The 23,939-nt window shown below is 51.6% G+C and overlaps 1 protein-coding gene across 6 annotated transcripts; it reads left to right on the forward strand.

Annotated features, from left to right (window-relative positions):
- The first annotated feature begins 343 nt into the window (after positions 1–343).
- On the forward strand, positions 344–23,939 carry PTGES (prostaglandin E synthase). Of its 6 annotated transcripts, none has more exons than XM_072883333.1 (5): positions 586–648; positions 13,925–14,252; positions 15,032–15,214; positions 16,655–16,737; positions 20,336–23,939. In XM_072883333.1, the coding sequence occupies exons 2-5, from the start codon at positions 14,157–14,159 to the stop codon at positions 20,583–20,585; spliced, it is 612 nt and encodes a 203-aa protein (XP_072739434.1). In that variant the 5' UTR covers positions 586–648; positions 13,925–14,156; the 3' UTR covers positions 20,586–23,939. The 6 variants fall into 6 exon arrangements, with proteins under 6 accessions (XP_072739436.1, XP_072739434.1, XP_072739437.1 ...); XM_072883336.1 differs by having other exon boundaries at positions 13,925–14,228; XM_072883335.1 differs by lacking the exon at positions 13,925–14,252 and having other exon boundaries at positions 344–648.

The following is a 23,939-nucleotide window of genomic DNA, read 5'->3' on the forward strand; positions in this document are numbered from 1 at the left end:
AAAAGTGTTCAGTGTGTGATAGTTGGCTTGCGGTATATGTGATTTGCTGTGTTGATTAGCAGTGGAAGAGGTGTGGTAGGAAGATGAGGGTATGGGAGAGATAAGGACATGGGGAGGATTACAGGAAGAGGGAAGGTAGGGATTTCCCCAAATGGGATTCTACCCATACCCAAGTGGTATGAGCTGGAGGATATGGGGTGTTTGCAGTGAGTAATTTGGAGTGCTAAAGCTATTGAGATAGGGGAGGTAGTGGAGATGAGGTGGGTGTGTTGCAAAGGGAGAGATAAGGGATGCAGACATGGAGTACTTAAGGCCAACGATGAAGAGAGAAGAAAGTCCCAGATGAGAGCTTTGCCTGGCTTTACTCTGCTTTCGGTGTATTGAAATTTTCTGTCACCCACCCACAGTTTGATTTTTACATTGTTGGTTTAAAGTCAGCATTCTCAGGACGTTGGGCTTGCAGCTCCATGGCAAAGAGCCTAGAGAATTTGGGATATGGCTGGTTAGCGTGGCTTTCTGATCACGAGGCAGCATACCTCACAGTTGGCTGGAGAGCCAAGAAACATAATGTCTCCAGCCAGGGGACAGGGTGCTAGGAATCAGTGTTGCAGCCCTGCCTTGAGTTCATGGAGTGCAAGAGGTTTCCAGGTAAGAATTGTAGGGTCAATGAATCAATGCTTTTCCCAGAAAAAGACTGTATTTTTGTTGGAGAATGTATAAGGTCCTCAATATTTCCAAGTGCTTCATGAAAGAGGTTTGGTAACATGACTGCTGTTTTACACGAGGTGCTGGGCTGGCAAGAGGTTCTCGCTGAAGGTTTCTAATTGGAGAAGAAGAAGCAGGAGACTAATTTTTCCCTATGTTCAGTTTAATTTCTACCTAAACACCTATCTTCTCTCCCTGCCTTCTGACCCTGGCTAGACGCTCTCTAATGCTCAGAGTTTTTCTGAGGGGAGTTTGGTTTATTTTTACCTTTTTTTTTTCACCCCCTGTATGTGTGGTTTGGGTTTGTTTTCTTTCCCTGCTTCAATTTAGCATCATCTTCCAAGTGCTCCTTATCCTAAACATAGAGATGAGGCAGTGACAGGAAAAGGCTGTCACTCTGACGTACATTGGGATCTTTTAAGGGTGGGATTGTGGTGGGCTTTATCCAAATACAGAGCCTGGCTAAGTTCTGAGGACTACGCTAACGCTGTGGAAAGGCTCTGACTCACTGGAATGTGTTCATTGACCTTTCTATAATGTGATGGTAGCAATAACACAAGACACCAAAATCTACATTAATATTGAGCAAACTTTGTCTAACCCTAGCAACACAGACACTGTCATCCTTCTCTTGCAGGTAGGAAAACTGAGGTTTGCAGATGATGAAAGTTCTGGTTAACATGGTAGTTCATAAAAAAGGGTTTAGCAATTCTGTTCTGTCTTTGAAATCTTTACTTGAGCTTGAGCCATGATTTGCCTTGGGCAGGCTTAAAAATCCTTGTCTAGGGTACAAAATCACAGAGTCCCTTGGGTCAGTGTTTGCTGCTGTTCTGTGTGAAGAGGGGCAGTCCAACAAGGAAAGGTATGGATGAGCTTGGCAGTTGGGTGAAGTGGAACATCATATACCTGTCCAAGTAAATCTGCCCCTGTGAAAGAATTCCTTTGATCATGTCTGAACTCTTGTAAAATTCTGATGTACCAGTAGGGTTTTTTTTGTTCTGGTTGCTGTCTCTAGAAAATGCAATTGAGAGGTTCTTCCCTACAACAAGAGAAAAGGATTTCCAATCCTTTTGGATGCCCAGCCTTAAAGCCCTGTTGCCTGAGCCTGTATTGCAGTCAGAGACCAGAGTCTCACTGTGCTGTACAAGCAGAACGAATAACCAGCCCTAAGGACCTTAGAGTCTTTGGATGCAGCGATGGTCCAGACCAGAGCTTTACCTGGTCTACACTGGTACAGCACCTATCCAGAGCAACATACAGCAGCTGAGGATCAAGCAAGGTTTATCAATGCTGCTGATGCCCTTTGGCCGTGGTGAATGCTGACAGTCTCTGCAGAGGGAGACAAATGTGATTTTTAATCTGATATCAAGTGGTTTTCAGCAGTTGGAGCTACACAGGTCGTGTTACCTGGTAGGGATAGGAGTGAAAGGAGAGGAGGTGTTTAAAGCCATGCTTGATCTACAGCATTGGTGTGGGTGAGGGAAGCTGCCATCTCACATTTTTTGCCTCCTGTGGGAATTTCCTTGAATGGTAATGTTTCATAGATAAGTGCAAAGTGACAAGCTGGCAGGGCACTTCTCTGCTCTTTATAGGGTGAGACCTGGTGCTGAAACCTGTTTGATCTTTCAATCATACCAACTCCATCAAGTAATGATGGATGGAGAAGGTCTTTCTCAGAATAAGCACGGGGAGTTATTGAAGTGCCCGGCAGCCAAACTGGCTGTGCTCCTCTGCAGACCGCTGTGTGCTCCTGAGGGAGAAGGGATGGAGGGAGACAGCCCTTTGGCTTTGGAAAAAATGAGAGGTTTCTGTTCATACGAACAGGAGATGCCAAGAGTGCCATAGTGACAGGCTTTGAGGAGAACAGTTTTTTAATCTGTAGTTGTGTGATCTTAACAGTTGTCCATTTCTAAAATGGACTTTCATGGCATAGACACACTCCAAGCTCATGTAGGTTTTGGTGCCAGGAGTGAAGAGGTTAAGGTATAGCTTGGAGAAAATTGCTGCTAAGAGTTTAGATACCAGTGCTGCAAGGACACTGGGGCTCAGGTGGGTGTTTTATGTGCTGGCTGGGGTGTCTGCTGTTCCAGGGCAAGAAGATAGATAGAGCAGCTCGGGGTCTAATGGTACCACCCAAAGCCAGATGCAAATAAGCAGCAGCCGCCTATGGACCATGCAAATCCACCTGGGCTGGCAGCTGAGAGAGGCACCCTCAGGGCAGGAACTGAGGAAGGCAAAGCGGGGTGCAGGACCTGTGTTTTACTAGCCTCTCCTTTCACCCCTCACTGCAGAGCTGGCTCTACTCCTGCCTAGTTGCCTCTGGGTTCTGATTTCAAGGCCTGTGTTGTGCAAGATCGATATGAATAATGTATGAAGTGGTAGTGATAGAGCCAGTAGATGGGCTATCGGGTTGCACTTGCATGCTGGCAGTTAGACTCTGTTTCGACTTGTAAACTAAACAATCCTGGTGCAGACATCCTCTGTGGTTTAGTGATTAGATCTGGGGACTGCATTTGGACTCCAGGGGTCAAGCCAAGGTGCTGTCACCCAGCTCCGAGCAACGCTAAGTCACATCATCTGTTCTTCCTAATCCCCCGCATGTCTCTCTGTGACATGAACAAGAAGGGAAGGAGATCCTATAAAATTATTATTAGTATTATCGTCTTAATTTAAATTGTGTTTCATTATGGAACTTATTCTCCCAGGAAGTAATTTAATTTTAACAGTTTGGACAGTGGACTTGATGCGTGTAATTATCAAGCATTACCGTCATGTATGACAACAAATTTGCAAGAAAGAGAATTAAACCTTGTGCTGTTCCTCATTGGTAAGATGGGGACGCTGTGAGAGTTGGATTTCACCCACCTCAATCCTGCCTTTGTTTTTTTCCCCTTCTTTTTAAAATTGAGCCCAGAATTTGAAACTGGAGACTGTTCCTCTTTGGCTTTGACTGGGCTCCAGTCTGGGTCTGGGACCTGCTTTCTGGTTTTGTTCTCCAGGCTGTCTTGGAAGCAGCGGGAGTGGAGCAGCTCTCACGTGAGCCTGTCTGCTGCATGTAGCAATAGCTCTCATTGAGAGAACAAGAAATAATAGGAAAACTTTTGCCTGTATTCTATCTTAAAACTTGAATTCTGTTGCAAATAATAATTTAGGGATAAAAACTCTGTGAAAGGGATGAAACTTGAACTTGATGAAATAAGAAAACACTGTGCTTACATGGCAGGGGAGGATTGCTACAGGAAGAGCATTATAGGGCATGAGTAATGCTGTGCCCTCACTCCAGTCATGGGCTCTGATGTGGTGAGTGGCTTGTATTTCATCCAAAGTACATAAGGTGGTGGTGTTATTAAGCAGACATCCCCATCCAAAGCTTTGGGACCCTTAGGTGAAAGAGGATTTAAAAGTGCTCAATGGGTTTTGGGTTGGACTAGAATCAGAGGCTGTGTTTGGCTTGGGGTTTGCAAAACTAAACGCTCTGCTCTTTCACCCATCTCCTGTGGAAGAGCTGTAAATACAGGTCACTAAAATTAGTCTTGCAAAGCAGCTATTCTGGCTGGCGCCTCTGTTATTCCTGCTCCTCTGTCTCCAATTCGTGCTTGAATAAAGACCTCTGCCTGGTTTTAATCAGCTTTAGCAGTTGGTGTTGAAGAACAAGTAGGTTCACCAGGAGAAAGCAACTATTTGCTGCTGTAATAGTTTCCCCGTTTGTTCAGACAGGCCAGGTCTGGCTGCCCTTGGACAGTTGTGGAGGTTATGGAGCTGGGCTTGGTACTTACCAGCTGGTTGCAAGGCAAGAGAAGAGCACCAGGCAGTTTGCCAGCGAAGGCTAAAGGACAGCAGTGCATCTTCAGGCTCCTGGTTTGTCGGAGAGCCTCAGGGGGGATCTGTAACCAGAGAACAACAGGCACCAGCAGCCAGCAAACCTTGGCACCAGCGGTGAGGTCTCCTGAGCAAGGGGGGATGTGGTGATTCCTCTGGAGACCACAGTGAGGAGGGTTCCTGGAAATTGCACCAGGTCTGTCCATCTCTGTGGTTTGGACATTGGGCTGTTGTTGCGGGACAGCCAAGGCATCTCTCCTGTTTGGTGACTTGCCGTCGGGAGCTTTGCAGTCTGTCTCTGACCTGTGTGCCTCTGGTGCTGAGAACAACTGTGAAGAAGTCACCCAGGGTAGCTTCTCTTAGACCAGGACTCCAATGCAGAGTGAAACCCTGAGATGATAAGCTATTGTGCAGCTGTTTCTGCTAAATGATAGCAGACTTAAGCAGCCAGCTGGAGAAAAATGGCTTTGTAGGGCCTGAGATGGTCCTGTTGCATGTGGCCTTTTGGAGTTAACAGTCTCGGGCCCATTTTCCAGGGACGACTGTGTTCTCTGCAGCCTTTCTGTGTTCATCCTTTACACCCAGGGTAGAGCTCTGCCCTACCCGTGCTGGGCACTCCTGTACTACGGGTGTAACTTCAACTCTGCATGAGCTTGATGCAAAATGAATTCACTCAACCACTCCGTTCAGCTGATAGAAAAAATGTCATCTTGGTTTTTTCTAGGTTCTTTCTGGATTGGTTGGTTTGTATTACTGAAAGAGGAAAAAAAAAATCCAGGAGCAAATTTTAAAATTATCTACATGTACTGAGAGTTTGGGGAGGATCTTGTGGCTTAGGAGCATGAACTTGAGCGACTGCAAACAGACACTTACTGAAGTCCACTTACTCAGCTGACTTGGGTGCTGCAGTGTGAGGGGAAAAGCATCACACTGTACAGGAGCTCCTTTTGGTGGTTCTGTAGGTTGGACATGAAAGAGCTCTTGGGCAGGTACCTCTCACAGAAAGGCTGTAGCCACCAGCTCTGCTCTCATCCCTTCATGGTGAGCACTGTCAGGCATGCTGGGTGGCTTTCCCAGTCCCCTCGCTCCAGCTCCCAGGCTTGTCTGGCCACATACAGGTTGTTCCTCCCGTGCACTGGAGGAGGCATGTCTGTGTTTGTTCCTGTGGAGGGACGAGTGACACACTTACTGAAAACAGATCAATGAGCAGTTGTCACTAGGTCTCAGTGTTCAGAAATGTGTCCCTCTATTTAAGCAGGACCAGCTGAGAGGTATTTAATTCTTTCACTTCTGCAATGTCCAGCTGAAGTGCTCTATGAGGACCTGTTAATTTCTGCCTCGCATTTTCCTCTGAACGACTTGGAAAGTATCATTCCCATACAGATTCATCAGTGTTAAATAATGATGGAGGGTCAGGAAGGGATCTGAAAATGTTAGGTTCTTTTTCCAGGAGATATGTTATCTAACAGGAAGAAAAATGTACTCTGATAAAATAAAAGATTGCGTGCAGGACTTCAGTTTCCAGCTATTGTTAAAATGTGTGTTTGAGAGCTGGGAACCCTGTAGCCAACAGTGAGCTGGAATGAGTTGAAAACAGCAGAATGGACGTGCTCTGCAAAGAACAATGTTAAGTCCATGCTAATAGCATAGCGAGAGAGGAGACTGTGCTGGAGGATACAGAAGGGCCCCGAAGGAACAGAGATGAGCAAGCTAGATCTATTGCCGGATGGCTGCGGAATGAGCGTCCCAGATCTGTCTTCTGTAAGAACATAGTTGGAATTCCTTCTGTTTGGGAGTAGCCCCTCCAGAGTACTAAATAATTCGGTCTGGAGTCATCCTAGACCCCTCAGTGAGGACTCGTGGCATTTAAAAGAAAAATGAGCTATTAGGAGGCTGAAGGACGGTTGGAGTGCAAGGGGTGAAATGAGTTGGCAGTCATGTGCTGGTCATCTGCTGGCTTCAGCATTGGAGGGAAATAAGAACGTATGACTGGGATAATCAAAAGCATGGAGGAATCTCCTTTGAAGAGAGATGAAAGCAAATGGGACTGTGGTAAAGCTGAGTAAGAGGTGATTTCACAGACATGTATCGAAGGAGGAGTACGCTAGACAAAGCTAAGCAAGAACTGCTGTTCTTCCTAATGCCCCTGTGTCTCTCTGTGACATGAACAAGAGGGAAAGGAGAGCCCGTAAAAAGTTTATTATTACTATCACCATCTTAATTTAAATCATGTTTCATTATGGAACTTATTGTCCCAGGAAGTAAATTAATTTTAACAGTTTGGACAGTAACTTGATGCATGTAATTACCAAGCATTACCGTCATGTATGACAAGAAATTTACAAGAAAGGGAATTAAACCTTGTGATTCAGAGCTTAAGTTAATCTCTGACTTCTGAAGACTGGATGAAGTATGGGGCCAGAGAGCCTCAGTCCATTGCTGGCTACCACAGGGGCTCGTACTACCTTGAAACCACAGTGAGCCTCAGGGCTTGTACAACCCAGCAAGCTCTCTGCTCCTGTTGAAGAGCAGCAGCTCCTTTCCACCAGCAAACACGCACAGAAACTTCCCCCAGTGTGGTACGGTGTGGCACAGCTCCTGCGCCTTTCTGTTGCCTAACTCTCCTTGTGGGACAGCTCTAGCCCTGCTAATGTGGCCGTAGCATCCCGTAGCCTCCTGTCCCTACACCCTTTCTACAGCTGCCTTCCCACCTGGATCCAGCTTCTCTCCTGCTAATGGGGAAGCGCTCCTTGTTCAGTTTTGGCTGAGTTGGTGGCACTGTCAACAGAAACGTGCTGTGCTAGACAGATGCATTCTGCTGCTTTGTAAATATTGTAATGAGTGCGTATCTCCTCATGGATGGCTGCGTAGAGCACTCGGGGCTGGATAAATACAGGGTGGAGCAGATTTTGTGGGCTCACATGACGGATGCAAGGACATAGCCTGCACGTCAGGAGAGTAACCAAAGCATGAGACCCAGGCAGGTTGATCTCCACATTGATCATGATCCATTGATCATTCAGGAGGGGAAGAAATCTTAGGACAGTTAGTCCAAGCATCACTGCCTGTGGAATAGCATGAAGAGCTTTCTCTACTTCCTTGTGTCATTCAGGCCAAATTCTGGTCTTGATACAGCTGGGGAATCATTCTGGGAGGTTCTATGATCCTACATCCCTTTCCTTTTCCTCACTGTGGGTTTGGGAAATATGCGCTGACTGTTTTTAACTTTGCAGTACAGTGGACGCTGTACTGCACAGAGTATGTAATCCCTGTGGATGCTGTACTGCACAGGGTATGTAATCCCTGCTCTGACATCCAGGCAGGGGCCTGTGAGCTTCATTCCCTTCTCCTTATCTCCTGCGCTGCTGCCTCAGGATGTGACTCCAGCCAGGGTCGTGCTCTGCGAGTGCTCCCACCGCTGTGAGGAAGAGGGCAGCTGAGACAACAACACAATAAAAAGCTTCCAGGCAGTGGGGGCTGTAAATAATGCAGCTAAATTACTCCCTGCTTTCCAGGCTGATTATGGGGAGGGTGTTTTTAGCATGGCATGTGCGGGGTGTTAATTAATAATGTCAGAGTTGAGACCTGGACCCCCTTTCAATCCTGGCTGCCGAGATGCTGAAGCAAGCCTGAAAGACACATTGTGCATCACCCAGTGCAGGGAAAAGAAAGGGAAAGTTTTAACATGCATCTGGAGCATAGCTACAGGCTGACAAATGACTCAACTCCAAAAACCTCAAACTGCCGAGAAGCTCTGACTTCTGCCTGCGTCAGGTCTCGTGAGAAGGAAGAAGAAGGTGCTCTAGGAAGCCCAGCCACCCTCCTGCTGCTGAGGACCTTGCTCTGCGAAGGGAGAGCATTTAGGAGATCAGCATGTGTGATAAAGAAATTTAGAAAACATGACCTATAAGGAAGGGTAGGAGGAATTGCTGCTGTTTAGTCTAGGGGTGATGGAGTGGACACAGAGAACTCAGTGGTTTCAGAATACGCTCTGTGTTTTGGAAAGCTTTGTGGTGGGTGAGGCTCTTCGGCAAGGCCATGAAGGAAGGCTCTCCTTAGTCTTGCCGGGATGGTGTAGCCACTCTCAGCTGGGGTCAGGGACAGGTAATGAAGCACTGACCTTTCCATTCCCTCTTGTCCTATGTTTCTGTGTCTCTGTGACAACTTGAAAATGCCTTTCTGTTGAAAACAGGACTTAAAAGGCTTTAAAACGGGCGAGCTCTGAAGCCCACTCTTCTTCCTGGGTTTCAGGGCAGGGTTAGCAGCCCAGGAGCTAAGAGGTACCCACATGCCAAAAAAGGTCTCTGTTCTTAAGCTGGGCACCCCATTGTGCTTCTGAGGGCAAGCAGAGCCCTGCGGATCAACACGGCAGGAGATCACAGTCCTTGGTCAGGCACTGAAGGAGAGAAAAGCTGTCTTGGTTTGTTTTCTACTTTTCTCCTTGAAGCTGCTCATCTGCTGTTGAATGTCAGGTCTACCATAAGGATGAAATCTGGGACCACATCTGCTTTCTCTCCCAGCCCTGTTAGTGAGCCAGTACTCTTAAGGCTGTAAAACATGCTCTGATTCCCATTTCTCCATAACACAGCATGTGGAGGCAGGACCACGCAGCATCCTTTACCTTTGCTCTTGCTCAAGAGCACCCCACCAGAGAATCTGTATTTACTTTGTAGTTTTGCAAATGCTTGAAGCCTAGGAAATGTTTCCCAAGCCTGAAATTTTTGGCAGCAGGATTTGTTTCTCTTCTCTCCCAGCCTGGCGGGGAAACTCCCTCTTTTTGGGCAATAACATAAGTGGGTTTTGCCTGTTGTTTACAGCTGATGGGATCTGCTTCTTGGGAAGAGAAACACATCACGAGTTGCTGTGGTGTGGCTAAGTGAGAGAGATGCTGGCTTCCTGCGCACCCCAAGCCCTGAGCCCTGTCTCCCACCTTTGCCCCTGGCAGCGGTGGCAGGTGCAGCTCTGCCCAAAGCCAGCTTTTAAACCAGCTGGGTGAGAGGGAGAAAGCAGGGGAGAGGAGAAATAACTTCCCTCAGCCCCTCTCCCAGCTGGGTTGCATCCCTGAAGGCACAGAGCAGCGTAGCCAAGGAATTCTTTCCTCTAAGAGAAAGCCCAGGCGTGAATCCATGTGAGGCTCAGAATAAGAGAAAATAATCTGCCTCCCACATGCTCACAGCCTGATGGCCTTTCTTCCAGCATCTCCTTGCTGTCACAGCAGCAGGGGACATAGTGACTCCCCTGCAGCCAGGGTGAGCGTGACGGTTTGGGGCAGGAGGGTGGTTGAGAGCAGGGCAGCAGCTCAGGAGCAGGCAGGAAGGGATGGTGGATGGAGCTGGAAGGAGAAGGCAGGAGGACGTGCCACTGCCTCTCACTTGGCCCTGGGCCTGATCCCTGGCTGAGGAACAGCAGCTTCCTCTGCTCCTCTTTGCCTGAGACCCGGAGCCGCCGCACCCCTGCCCCTTCCCCGGGCCTCTCCTGCTGGCTTTCTTCTGCTGCAAGCATCTGGTCTTCTGAGTGTGAAGGACTATTTGGGAGAGTCTGATCCTACATTCCTCATGCCTGAGGCCTCTCAGATAGCTCCAGCCAGTACAGTCACCTTAAAATGCAAACCAGACAAAATCTGCCTGAGTTTGCCAAAGACTGAAGCATCCCATTTGTTTCAGGAGATGCTAATGCTGGTGGTTTTACTGCTGAGTGACTTTGCAGTGTCTTCTGCCGTCCTGCACGCTGCAAAGAGCAGTAAGGAGCCCAGGAGCTGGGGGATGGGGAGCTGCAGGTGAAGCAATGGGATTTCATTAATTCATCAAGATGCGTCATGGTGATGTGACTTTTTGTGCAGGCTAAGGAGTGAACGCAGGTGGAGTCCCTTTCTCTTTAATACATAGCTAAACTGCTCATGCCTTTACTTGAAAACCTAGCTGTGTTTGATGAGCCAGCGCAACCTCCCGTGGGCAGCCGGATTTCCCAGGGCTGGGTGCAGCCAAGGGCAAGTGATCACTGGGGCAGGGCATGTCTGCAGGCTCTGAGGCTTTGTGCTGGGAGAAGCAGGAAGAAATGGCAGGGCAGGAGGGCACCGGCACCCGCAGCAGCGTTGGAACAAGCTGGCAATGTGGCTCAGTGCTGCTTGGAGCCGTGGGCTGAGCTGCCGGGCCCCGGACAGGCAAGATCCCAGCTGGGTTCTGCACCTTCTCCACCAGCACGCTGGGAGCACGCTGGAGAAGTGCCACCTGCTTGCCTGGCTCCTCCAGGCTGGAGCAGTCCCCTCAGGCTCTTTGCCCAGCCAAGCTGTAGGATATAATTGCTCATTTGGGAAAATTTTGGGGAATTTGAGCTGTAATTGCCCAAAGCATTTGCTGCCCTTTGAGATTAGGTTGGAGCCCAGGCCGTGCCACCCTGGCATACGTGCCTGTGCTCCATTGACAAGGATTTATTACACAACCAACCCTCTCATGTAGCTGCCACCAGGAAATTCCCCAGCATAGCAACAGTGGAAAAACATGTAGTTATAATACTGAAGTGTAATTGAGCTGGTCAAATAAATAACAACCCGTGTGGGAACTGAGGGTGATTTTTATTCCATAATCTTTCCAAAGCAGGATTGTTATTAGAGGCTTCTATTTTTAAGTACTTTTCTCAAGCATCTCCCATGAATTTTTCATTCCTTCTGCCTGCTGTTCAGTCCCTCCTCCAGCAAAACTCTCCATCTTTTCCCCATGGCTCCTGGGGTCAGCCTAAACCTTTCAAAGCCTGACCTTGATTCTTATTAATCATTTCTCCAAAAACTGCACTGTTTTTTGCTAGCGGTGTTGGTTTTGGGTAGGTCTTGTCCTGGGCTGAGACCTCCTGTGCTAAAGGCTTTAAGGCACAGCTTGTAGTTTAAAGACATACTGCCCTTAGGACCTGGTCCCGTTCAAGCAATGGCTCTGTCCCAGCAGGATGTGATCCGTGGAGGAGGATCAAACCATTCATATTGACAGCCTGCTTCCGCCCAGATTAATGGGATGGTTGAACATACTCCTGGCAGCTGTGTTGCCTTGGGTCAGGAAGGCCAAGAAGGTGCGACTGTGCAGTGGATGTGTCCTACATGACATGAGGCCTCTAAACTTAAGAGATCAAGCAGGAGCTGGGATCCCAGGAGCATTACACCTGCCTTCACAGGCAGCTTCTGCCCCTCGTCCCCATCCACGTAGGTGCTGTGCCGACAGACACCAGTCCTCCCCACTGGGTTTCAGCTTTGTGTAACGGTGAAAGAGTCTGAAACGCATAAACACGTGGAAAAAACAACTTTTTTTGCCCACGTGGTTTTTATACACCATGGAGCCCACCCAGCACATACAACACCCATGCCTGGGTCTGCCCCAGGGGCTTACGCCTAAACAAACTGTGCTTCTTGATCACTCCATTCAATTTAAATTTGTGCCAGTTGCTGGTGCAAATTGTCCAGGGCTTCCTGCCAGTGCTTGAATAATGCTGAGGAGGAGAAAGTCTGTCTGGCTAGCAGGAGAAGTCCTGGCTTGTCTGCAGGTGGTACCAAGCCTGTGTGTATTCCTGCTGCTCAGTGAGGCGTGCTGGCTGCCTCGGGAGGAGAAGAAGGTGCACGAAGGAAAAAGGTCTCGCTGCCGAAGAGCCTGTGGGCCAGATCCTCAGCTGGTAAAAACTGGAGCGGCTCCATGGAGGGTGTGTTGGTGAAGGGTTTGGCTGCCTGCCCTAGACCCAGGCTCCTGGGAGAGCCAGGGAAGGGGCTACTGGAGAAAGTCTTACCCCTGCTGCAGGGCTGGTCTGGCCCTTGCATGACCCTATTCCTTGGGCACCAAGGTCTTCTCCGCTATGGGTTTGCTCCCTACCAGCTATGGAGAGGGGAGATGGGAGGGAGCAGTGTTTGGGATGCAGCTTTGCCATCAACTGCTTATGCTTGGCGTTATGGTGTTTGTAATACTCTGCTGAGCTCCAGGGAAACGTGAGTGGGGTTGGATGCAGTTTGGTGGCAGCACAGGCTGGGGTCCAGGGTGAACACCCCAGCCCTTACTGCAGTGTTTGAATCCACATGGCTGTTGTGTGTCCTTCCCCATTCCCACCCCTGGGGAAGCAGCCCATCGGAGGCATTCACTGCTGGGCTGCGGAGCTCCATGCCAGGCTGCGGAGCTCCACGCCGGGCTGTGCTGGGACTTGTTCTGCAGCTGCCCTGACGCCAGGATGGTGGTGACCAGCTGCAAGTACCTCTCCCTTGAAACCAAGGTTCTGGGGTTTTCAAAGGCTCTCTGCGCACTCGGATGTCATGGGGCTGAGCCAGTGCATCGCAGTGAGTGGTGAGGCGTCTTTGGGCTTGCAGCATCAGGGTAGAACAGCCATGGTGAGGGAGATTCAGTGGCAAACGCAAAGAATTTGCAGATCTCTGTGCTGAGAAGGAGATCATGTGCTTGAAGGGTCTTTCTGGCTCTAAGCCCTGCCCTGCCAAGCTGGGAGTAGCGCAGGGGTCTAGAGCCAGGCAGGCTGGGGTGGAAGGAAGGACGTCTGCTCTCGATGGACACAGGAAGAGCACAGCCCTTGGCTGGGATGGCCAGACACACAGCTCACGTCTGAGCTGAGCATGGCAGGAGGAAAACCTCTTCCGTAGCGCTGATCCTGGCAGGAAAGCAGCCCTGGTGTGGCTCCATGCTGACCGTTTGCTGGGAATACAAGAAATGGTGTAACCCTCCCTTCTGCAGGGGCAGAGGTGGGGGCTGGCCTGTGGCATCCCTCAGCCACGGGTCAGGGCTGGTGGGATAACACTGCCCAGACGGAGAGGTGACTGTTTTCCTTCTTGGCTTGCTCCCTGAGCAGGAGTGGACCTTCCAGATCTGCCCACATAACCTGACTCATGCTCACGTCGATGGTATCACCTGGGGCCAGGACCGCTGTGCCCACAGCACGAGGCTGCCTTAAATTCACACCAGCACCCCAGGAAAAAGGCTCCTGTAGCCCGTTCTCCCTGGGGAGTGGGGTGCCACCAGTGTCCCATTGCTGGGGACAAACCTGTGCTTGTGCAACAGGGTCTGTAGCAACGGGACTGGAGCCTGGTCCTGGGCTGAGTGCGATGCTCCTCTTGGGTTACTCTGGACCCTCTTGGAAAGGACATTATTAGTTTTGCTCAATGGCAGTTAAAAAGTTAAAAAGCCCTGAAGAAGAAAACCAGTCCTAGAGGCACTAACGCTTCAAGAGGTGGTTTTGTAAATGACAAACCGTTGTACTCTGTTCATTGTTTTTTGAGGCTTTTTTGTGGCTTGAAACAATTTTTTTTATTCCAACATGTCAGTTAATTAAAAAACTGCTTGCATCCTCAAAGCGTTCATTTTCCAATCTCCAAAAGTTTCCAATTTCCTGAAATAAGTCTTTTTTTTTTTTTTTTTTTCCCTGTGTAAAGGAACCGAACCCCAAATCCAGCCCTTCAACACTAATAAACTTGGAGAGCTCCTCTCAGCCCCCACGCTGCCGGCTCACTGGAGGTTTGCTGCTGCCAGCACTGGGGCCAGGGCTGGGGAAGAAGGAGTTAAAGGTTTGCATTGGAAGAGCAGCCCAGCTGCCTGCAGAGGCTTAGATCCCACTCTTTCTTCAGCAGTGTTTGATGGCTGGGGAAAAACCAGCTCCAAATTCAAATGCCAGTTTCTAACTGCCCTGATCCACCGTCTCGGAGAAAACCAGGAGAAGCTGTCTTTGGGACTGGGCAGGCTGGTGTTTATTTCTGTTTGCAGGTTTGGGGCTTTGCGGTCCGTGACTTGCCTGGTTGTGCTTCCAGGCTGGTCACTCCGGCAGCTCCGCTCCCAGCCGGGGGTACAGGGGCAGCCCAGGCCCCCAGTTAATGGGCGCTGCTGGGGCAAGGGACGGTTCTGTCCCCTGTGCCCCATCCCTCGGCAGGTGGCTGTGTAGGGGAGGGCTGGTTGCCTCTGCCACTGGAGTGCTCAGCCCGCACTGGGCGGGACTGGGGAGTACTGGGAGCGCTGCCACGGAGGGGTGGGCTGTGGGATCGGGAGCGCAGGAGCGCAGGGCTGGATGCGGCTGAGGTAGGTGCCTACCTTCTTCCTAACATCTCCTTCTTCGCAGGGCTGATCAGCTCGTGTCCCTGGGTGAGCGGTGCCTGGCTGGGCGAGGGATGCTCTGTGCAGCTCCGTCCCTCTGGGCGCAAACAGGAGGGGAGGTGGGGCAGGGGGATCGTGGTGGGCTGTTTTAGGGAGGCAAGAGGATGAGCTGTGGCCAGGCTGAGCCTTGCTGTGGCCCACACGGTCGAGGGGGCTGTATCCCAGCTTGGGGCATCGCATCCCCGCGGAGCTGAAGCAGAAGCAGCCTGCGGCAGGGAGCAACGTGGGCAGCCTGCTCCGCGTCCCCGTCTGGGGCTCGCTTACCAGCAGCTCTGCTGCGTCATTTACTCCTGTCTGGCCCAAAGGGTTCTACGGGGTCTGGGGGCTTTTGCCGAAGAAACAGTGGTGGCTTCTGTTGTCTTTAAACATGGCTGTTCCTGCCCCCTCTCCCGCAGAGCCTTCCTGCAGCCCAAGCAAGATCTCCGCTGGCTGTGAGTGCTGCAGGCGACCGAGCGGCACCTTCCCCCAAAATGATGGAAAACGCAGTGTTTATGTCATTTACGTTCTACAGCACGATCTTGATTTTAAAAATGTATGTCATTGCAATCATTACGGGACAAGTGAGACTCAGAAAGAAGGTAAGTTCCAGTTTCCTTTACCTTTTTCTCCCTTTCTGGATTTTTCCTTGAGTTTCTGTGGTTTTTCTTTCTTTTTTTATTCCTGTAAAGGCCGACAAAGTTTTTCTGAAGCAAGTTGAGTTTTCTTTGACTTCAGTTGAAAGCAAAACATGTTTCATAGCTGCAGCAGATAAATATCTCGCTTCTCTTTGGCTCTTTTTGTTTGTTTCTACCATCTGTAGCTTGATGTTTATAATTTCTGAATCCTAATCTAAATAGTAATTTCAGATCTAAAATGCCATGCAGGTGAGCTGCTTCTGCAAAGAGACTGTTTACAGTTAATTTGCCATGTCTGGAAGAAAAGGAAGGGGGAAAAAAAAGGTTTAAGAACAAATCATTGCAATGGTCTTTTTTCTTGCAATGTAGCAGAAAGCTTTCCTGCTTTTGGAAGCTGGATTGCTATGTGAACGTTCCAGGAGAGCAGAAAGTTATGGGGAATAAAAACAATAGCTGGAGGAAATGGTTCTTGGACACAGGGGAAAATACAGGGAGGACCGGGAGCTCTAGCTGCTGTCAGGAGATGGGGTTAACTGGACCTTTTGTCACCCGCAGCCCAAATTGAACCTGTGGCAAAACTCAGCTGCCTGTAAAGTCTGTTTTAAAGTATTTGAGAAGTTTCCGACTGCATAAATGGAGTGGGAGAGAGAGATTTTTGCTCTCAGATAAAATACAAAAATACATACTCCTGTGCTGTAGCATCATTTGGCTTCTCCCCTTGTATTTCTGAATGGGAGCAGTCTGGGCTTGTAACATGATTAAAGAAAGCACCGGGGTCCTTTCCAGGCTGCAAAGTGAAGCTGCCGCGTGTAACCAGGTCCCTGAGGAACAGCTTCTGAGCATAGGTGGGGAGCTCGTATAAATCATTTTTACTTGTAAGTTTAATAGAGTAGGATCCGATTTCCCCAGGGCTGGTTTCAGTCACACGGTATCACTGCCAAAAAGCCAGCCAGGGAATACTCCTTCTCGGTAGAGCAAACTAATCTGTCAGTCCTATTTATCTTTTGGATGCCGCATTCAGTGTCTGCAAGCTCTATGCCAGCAGTGATCTCATTTGGTGGTTGGCAAAACCTCCTTTAAATGGGTTTCACTGGGAGAAGCGGACTGGGAGCAGACCAGAGCTCCCTTGAAGCCCACAGTTTGGGACCTGCTCGGTGGGCAGAGTTGGGTTTTCCAGAGGGTCAGGAAAACCCGTCAGGAGGTGCAGGGTTTAACCCCCAGGACCATGCACATGGAAGTGCAGTTACTCTTGTGTTTGTGAAGGGTGGTGAGAAACTGGGGCTGAAAGGTCTCCTTGGACAGGAAGAAATCCCCAACGGTCTTAAAGACAGGGGGCAAAGCTTCTACCTGCAAAGTTCCTGAAAACATTATGAGCACGTATGTTATGGGGACTCTCTCTTGCAGGCGTTTGCAAACCCAGAGGACGCGCTGCGCAACGGGGGGCTGCAGTACTACCGCGAGGACCCCGACGTGGAGCGGTGCCGCAGGCGAGTACGCGGCAGTGCTGGCATTCTCCCTGCGCTGCAGGGCGATCCCTGGCAGCTGCTGGCAAAGAGGCAGTGGGAAGCTAAAGGGCTCATTAATTAAGTAATTACCTAGATGGGTTGAATGCCTGGAGCTCGGCTGCAAGACCCTGTACACTGGGGCAGGTTAATATTTAATGGCAGCATGGTGTGCACTGGAGCAAGGACACGTGGAAGGACCCGCGTTTGGGGTCTGACTCTGACACAATTAAACTCCTTCCTAGATGCTCAAAGTCCTTCAGGCCCCCAGGGGCTTGTCCCATACCCACACCCACAGGCTCCTCATGCCCTGCTCCGAAAGGACCCTGAACCCCCGCAGATCCCTGCGCAGCTTGGACAGTACAACCAGGCCGTGAGTGGGAACTGCGTGACTGGTCCCAGTGCTGTATGTTGCCCAGTTTGGGGATCTGGGAAGAGGCTTGACATGATAGCAATAACTTTTGTCTCCCTAATTGGGCAAATCCTATATCAGGTGTTCAGCCCCAGGCTTGCTTTGCTGTCCCCCTTACCCAGGAGGTGCCCCGAGTGTTGGGCTGGATCGCTGCGTGGGCTGGTGACGTGCAGGAAAAGGGGCTGGAGCCGTGCCCTGCTGTCACTGAGCCCTCAGCCGCCAGCTCTGCTGTGCGTGGGGGACTGCACCGCTCACCTCTCGCTGCCTGCAAGATTTGCTTTAAAGAATATCCAGTGCCACCTAATCCCTGGGCTTCCAGAGGGAGGAGGAGGGGAAATGAGCTGTTCCCTTGCTAGGAAAAAGAAAGTAATAGTAGTAATAATAATCATAGTCCTCTTTTGATTAGTCAGAAAAGGCAAACTTCCATAAAAATAAATAACCAGAGCCGCAGCAAAGACCTGGGGAAATCTGGGATCTGACTTGTGCAATTAAAGCACTCAGGGTCAGTCCTTGCTGATCTGTTCACAGCCCTGGGGAAGACAAACCCAAGATGTTTCCCCTGAACAAGGGTGATGTCGGGTTTTGTTCTCAGGTGTTATCAGGATGGGAGCAGACCCATGTCCGAGCTGCTAGGGCCTGTGCAGGGCAGAGGCAGAGCAGGGGACAGCAAGCAGCAGCCAGGAGGGAGGTTTCCCCCTTGCCTCTTAGAGAGGCCCCCGGCTGCGTCTCAGCTCTTTTCTTTCCTTTCTCCTCCCCGTTCTCCTGTTTGTCCTTCCAGCCCTGCTGAACCTCCAAGTCCTCGGGGGTTTGTTTGGACGGGGCTGCCGCAGGGCGAGGCGGTGGGTGTCCGGCAGCTGCCGTCTCCCGGCACGGCTGACACCAGAAGCAAACCGTGCTCATCACCGCAGTCCTGGCTGGGCTGCGGGAGGGTGTTGTGGTGGTACCCGCAGAGGTGATGCTGGCTCAGGAAGGCAAGCGGGGCCCTGGGCTGGGAAGGGAAGGGGCTGTGAGCAGGTGGGCGGCAGTCCATCCTTGTGTCTGGGAAGGGGCTGGCTCTGCCCAGGGGCCATCTGGCCAGGAGGAGCAGAGGTCTTCCCGCAGCTCCCTGCCTCGCTCCTGGGTTTGTCAGGGAATATGTCTCTTCCGTGTCTGGGCTCTGATCAGCTCATCCCCACCGAGTCCTCCTGGTATCGCTGCTACAACAGCAGGACTCGTTTTAGTGTCTTTTCTAGGCCAATTCCTCCGCGCTGTCCCAAAATTATACCCAGAGAGCAGCTGAAATAGGGTTTCCAGCAGGCTCCTTGCCATGTTCATCCCTCCCTTGCTTGGGGACGTAGCCCTTAAGCTACAGACTGTTCCCCATGGAGGTGCAAAAAGCAGGTAGGAGAAAGCCCCTTGCCCTGGTGCCTGTTATGGGGATAATGGGGTGCTGAAAGCCCTCGGGGTAACTCTTTTCTGGGTACAACAGGCTGTGCATCCCCCTTATGCTCCAGCAAAGCTGGGGTTGGAAACGGCTCAGGTGCCCTGGTCCTGCTGAGCCAGTGCCTGGCCTGGGCTCTGGCATGGGAAGGGGGCAGCAAGGGATGCTGGCGGTGGCCAGCATTCAGCACACAAGTCATTTCGTGTGATGTGGTGATGGGAACCAGCTACTGGACCCGGAGCCTCTGCTCTTATCCCCATTCCTGGGCGTCACAGAGAGGGGGAGGAGGTTGGGGCAAGCCGGGTGACCAGAGCCCAGAGCTCCTGCTCCATCTCCCTTCTCAGAGACCGATCCTGCCTGGGAGCAGTCACCCTCCAAAAAACCTGGGCACTTGGTGTTGAAAATTTCTGATGGAGAAGCTTTTGGCAAACTTTGGCCTGAGGAAATCGGTGTGTTTGGTGGGGCTGTTGCCAAGGCGGACACAGGGGCATCTCCTGCTCCATAGACCTGATCCCAGGGGCAGGAGATGGGGCTTAAAACACAGCCCTCTTTCTTTTCCAAAGTCAGTTTTCAACCAGGTCTATCCCAGCCTGTGTCTGCGCTAATGAGCTGTGGCTGAGCATCCTAAAACTTCCCAGCCACTTCTCAGCTTGCATGGAAGAGCAACACAGGCATCTCGGCCTTTGCTTCAGGGAAGAAATTGCTTAAAATTTTCTCTTGGCTTTGTGAACATTCAAACATCCCAGGGCACAGGAATGGGGAAGCAAGGGAAGCTCTTATCAAGGCTTCATCTCTGCCTCTCAAACCTCCAGACACAGGGGGAAAAGGCAACTAAGCCTCATGCCTGGGTCACTCTCCAGCCTAGATCTGTCCCCGCCGACCAGGGCACGACCCAAGAGTCCCCCCATCGAAGCACGGGGATGGAGCTCTGTGCTGCAGAAACCAGCTCTTGCATAGCAAGGGAACAAAAGGAGAGGCAGAGGCGGTGGGAGGGCAAGGACAGCCTGCTGCTTTGGAGACCAGTTTCCCTCCTTTGAAGGATAGTACCTGGGGGAGGAGAGACACAGCCTACGCTCACAGCGTGATCGGATCCTGTTTCGGTAGCACTGTGGGTGGTGGCAGGTGATGCTGTGACAGCCAGGCAGGCGCACGTTCCGATGGAGCGCAGGGTTTGGCCCCGTCAGTGTCCATGTCTCCTTGCACGCCCACAGCAGTCCCTCTGGCCTGATCACGGTGCAATTAAGCAGGTGCTGCGGGCACAGCACGTGGGTGCAGGGGTGCTCGGGGCGCTCCTCCCCGGTCCCCTTTGGATGCAATTATGGAGAGGGGTGAAGCCACGAACCCTCCCATCCTGGGAGTTTCTCCTCTGGAAACCACCTGGTTACTGTGTAACGTGGCCACATCTGGGGCCGTGCCGTGCTGGCGCCGCACCAGCTTTGAGCTTTTCACAGCTTTGCAGGGTCTTTGTTTTGCTTTGTTTATTTAAAAGGTCTAACCCTCAAGCTGTCATCCATCGCAGCAAAGGCGTCCCAGTCACGGAGGGCAAGCTTTGCGAGGGCAGCATCCCAAGGGAAGGACACGGGGTGCCAAATCCCGCTGCCTGCACATGATCTGACTCCTTTGGGGGCTGCATCTACCCTGTCCGATGGAGGAGAGGGCCAGCTCCACCCCGGGCTGGATGCTCTGTCTAGAAGGAATGGGAGATGGCAGGGAAGCCTGGTGGGAAGGAGCAACCTTATCTCCCTTTTCAGGGCCCACCGCAACGACATGGAGAATATCTTTCCCTTCCTCTTCCTTGGAGCCATCTACTCCCTGCTGGATCCCAGTCCCGCAGTGGCCAGGATCCATTTCTTCATCTTCTGCGTGGGGCGCATCGTCCACACCATCGCCTACCTCCTGCGGTTGAAGGCACCCACGCGCTCCGTGGCCTACAGCGTGGCACAGCTGCCCTGCTTCTCCATGGCTCTGCAGATCCTCCTCGCCACCACCCCGTACTGGTAACACCCAGCGAGACCAACCATCCAAACCTCCTCGTCCTGCGCTCTGCTGGTTTCCCCGGCTGGACCGGGTGGTGCGTGTGCGAGTGTGAGTGTGCGTGCGTGTGCGTGCACGTGGTATGTTGCCAGGAAGGCTGCCTGCACCCCAGAGATGTGCAATGCAGCCTTGATAAAGTCCCCATGCTATTGAAATTGGCAGGGAAGTCACCAGAGGGAAGGGGCACATCTCCCCTCGGAGCGGGAAAGGGATGCGGAGGCAGGTTTCTCTTGCTCCTGCTAAGGGTGGGAGGGGGAAAGCACCTGGGCTACCCCTCAAGGAAGGTGTTCATTGAAGGAAAGAAGGTTTTCTGGCCCAGCCACATTCGTGACTGGGAAGTGGAAGATGTGCCCTTTCCCCTTGGTCACAAATACCCCGTGAATCAGGAAGGGAAAGCCACGAGGGTCCCATGAAATCTCTTGGTCGGCGGAGGTGGGTGGTAGCAGAGGGGGGTTATAACACAGCTGCCCTCCTCCTGCCTGGCCCTGTGGGTCTGCAGGGAGGGGGGTCCCTTAGTTTCCCTCTCCCGCGAGGAGGAGGACAGGAGGCAGGTGCCTGCCAGGCAGTGTAATATGGAAGTCGAAATCTCGGGTGACGTTGTGAACCCACCGAAGCGTTCAGTGCTCCCAGCGCCGCCTCATCTCATGCCATGGGACGCAGCTCCCTGCCGGGGAGCCTCGCTACAGGCAGGAGCCTGCCTATCCCAGCAAGGATGCCCCTCGGCCGACGTTCAGCAGCTCCTGGCCAGCAGCAGCTGCGGCTTTTCCATCTCAGTCTCGCCATGGCAAGATGCAGCAGCGACGTGCCTGGAGCAGCCAGCAGGAATCACTTACCCTGGAGAGACCTGGACCCTCGCACAAAGCTCTAGAACTTCTGGAAAGACTGAGATGCTCACACAAAGCAGGGGGTTTGCAGTTTGCAGACAGCTTTCTCCAAGGGCGGTATCTGCATTTCCATGCCACTGATGCCTGAAAACTCTCCCAGGGCAGCAGACTGCATTTCTCCCCCCCTGTTTGCAGCCTTTCTCTGGCTGCAGAATGGCCGTTGCTATTTGGGGAATGTGCCGTGACCACTTTGGGGGTGTTTTGTTTCAGCTCTTTCCTGCTGTCCACTGCTGCTGAGCCGTGCGCAGCCTGGATTAGCTGGTGTTAGCAGAAAGCTCTGGAAACGAGCAGAGTGGCTTTCAACTGCCGGGCAGGAGGAGAATACCACTGCTCTGTGGTGTCACCTGAAAGCTGTCATATTGGAGAGGAGAGGCTGGGACCAGGGTATCGCAGGATGACAAACCCTCGTGAGCTCCTCTGCCATGCAGCTGTCTCAAAGTGCTGAGGGCTGGTCCAGGCAAGAGCAGCACGTGATGGAGCACCCCAATGGAGGACAAGGCAGGAGGAAGGGTCTGCTGTTCAGTGCCTCCTCCCTCCTCTGAGGGCAACACAGAGTTTTACTGAGATCACAGGGGGAAACCAGAATGAGCAGAAAATAAATTCCCCTTCCATCTGCTTAAGCACTGAAGCTGTTCCCTTAACCCCGCTGTCCTCGGAGATGCTCTTACTGAGACCTCACTGAGTGCCTGCGTGCACAAAGCACGGGGTGAAACACCAGCTCAGACGGATGCTCAGAGCCCTTGCCCAGCTTGGGTAGCAGCTTCTGTACCAGCAACTCCTGACCCCAGTGCAGATGTGGCCTTAGGCTGAGCTGTTTGGTGAGGTTTGGAGTGGAGCGCTCTGCTCTCCCGCGGGGGATGCAGGGCCCACCGCGTGTGGAAGGTGGGCAGGACTGCAGGTTCAGCAGTTTGCTCTTGGCCACTTCTCATTTACACAGCCTCAACAGATGTCTGAGTAATACATACCCCTCTTAACAAGCCTTTCTGCCTCACATGGTGCACAAGGTCTCGAACCCCTGTACATTTCTCTGCTGCTGCACATGCATCCTGGTGGCAGGAAGCAAATATTCCCAATAAAAACAAATCATTGTGCTCTGATACATCCTTCCTTCGGGAACAGCAGATGCAGCTGGGTAGCAGCTGGGTCCAGCCCCAGCAGGATGGCTCCCCAGCTGCAAAGCGCTTTGCTAAACCCTGCTGCAGAGCCTGGAGTGCCCTAGGACTCCTAAAGAGATGTCCCTTTCCTCTGGACTCACCTGTCCTGCAGAGGAAGCTCTTTTCCAGGTGTGCATTATTTGTGCTGGTCCTTTAAATTCAGCAGAGCTGGGGCTTGCAAGGCAGCCCTGCTTAGTTTTCCTTCCTGGAGTAGCAGGTTGCTACAAAGCTTGGGGTTCACCCAAACCTCCTCTGTCCCAGCTCCCCCAAAGCAGGCTAGCGGTATGAGATGCTTTGTCCCACCAAGCTTTCTTCACACCCTGCCTGTGCTCAGCCAGGTGCTTCTTGCCTGTGGAGCCAACCTGGTGCTTAAATCCTGGAGGGCTGGAGAAGTTCAGGTAAGGTGTGGTTACTCTCATTTCTGTGCTTACGACTTGCAAAGGAGCTGCCTGTATTTTTCAAGCTCAGCAGCCCCCTCTTTTTGACAGTAGGTTGCTGGGAAGCAAACGCCTCATTTCCCTGATTTTCCCCTATTTTCTTAAACTGTTGGTGTTTGGGAGGTGTTGCCCCATTGGTGTCTGCGTTAGCTGGTTGAGATGGACAAAATGGCTCCACTTGGTAATTTTTTCTTTCCCTCATGCTTTTTGCTTTCAAAAAAGAAAGGCAGTGGCTTTATAAAATGGACTCTCTCCAATACATGCTGCTGTGGTTAGAGATGTAGCTGGGAGTGAGATTTTTATGTGGAAAGGAAGAAATGGGGCTGCAGAACCCCCCAGCCCCCAGAGCTGCCAGCTCCTTCAGCCTCTTCTAAACTGCCTGTTTGGTGCCTGGGGCTGATGCCCTGCTCAGGGAAGCCAAGGTTACATGCAGAGCTCTGCTTTCTTCTTTTTTATTGAAAAAAAATAAACCCTGCTGTACTGGCTGCAGGGAAAAGCTTGGGAATGTGAACTCTCCTGGCTCCAAAAAACCAAACAGAAAAATCCCACAAGGCAAACTTCAGAGAGGCCCAACCATTGCGCTTATTTTGAAATGCTGCGGAGGTTTGTGGGAGGCAGGACAGAGCCTGGCTCTCAGCTGCCTGGTCAGCCCAAGCCCCATCAGGGCTCACCCAGGACCGAGGTGGTCGGAGCCACTGGCTCCCCTCTGGGCACAGCCGGTGGTGGTCGCTGCAAGTGATGAGCTAAAGCATCCCCTGCCTGTTCCCAAAATAATATCCTAAAGCCCAGAGCTCCCAGATTGCTGCTCTGGCATCGGTGCAGGGGAAGGATGTGCCCAGGGTCTCC

The sequence above is a fragment of the Ciconia boyciana genome, chromosome 18, assembly GCF_034638445.1.
Source record: "Ciconia boyciana chromosome 18, ASM3463844v1, whole genome shotgun sequence".
Lineage (NCBI taxonomy): Eukaryota > Metazoa > Chordata > Aves > Ciconiiformes > Ciconiidae > Ciconia > Ciconia boyciana.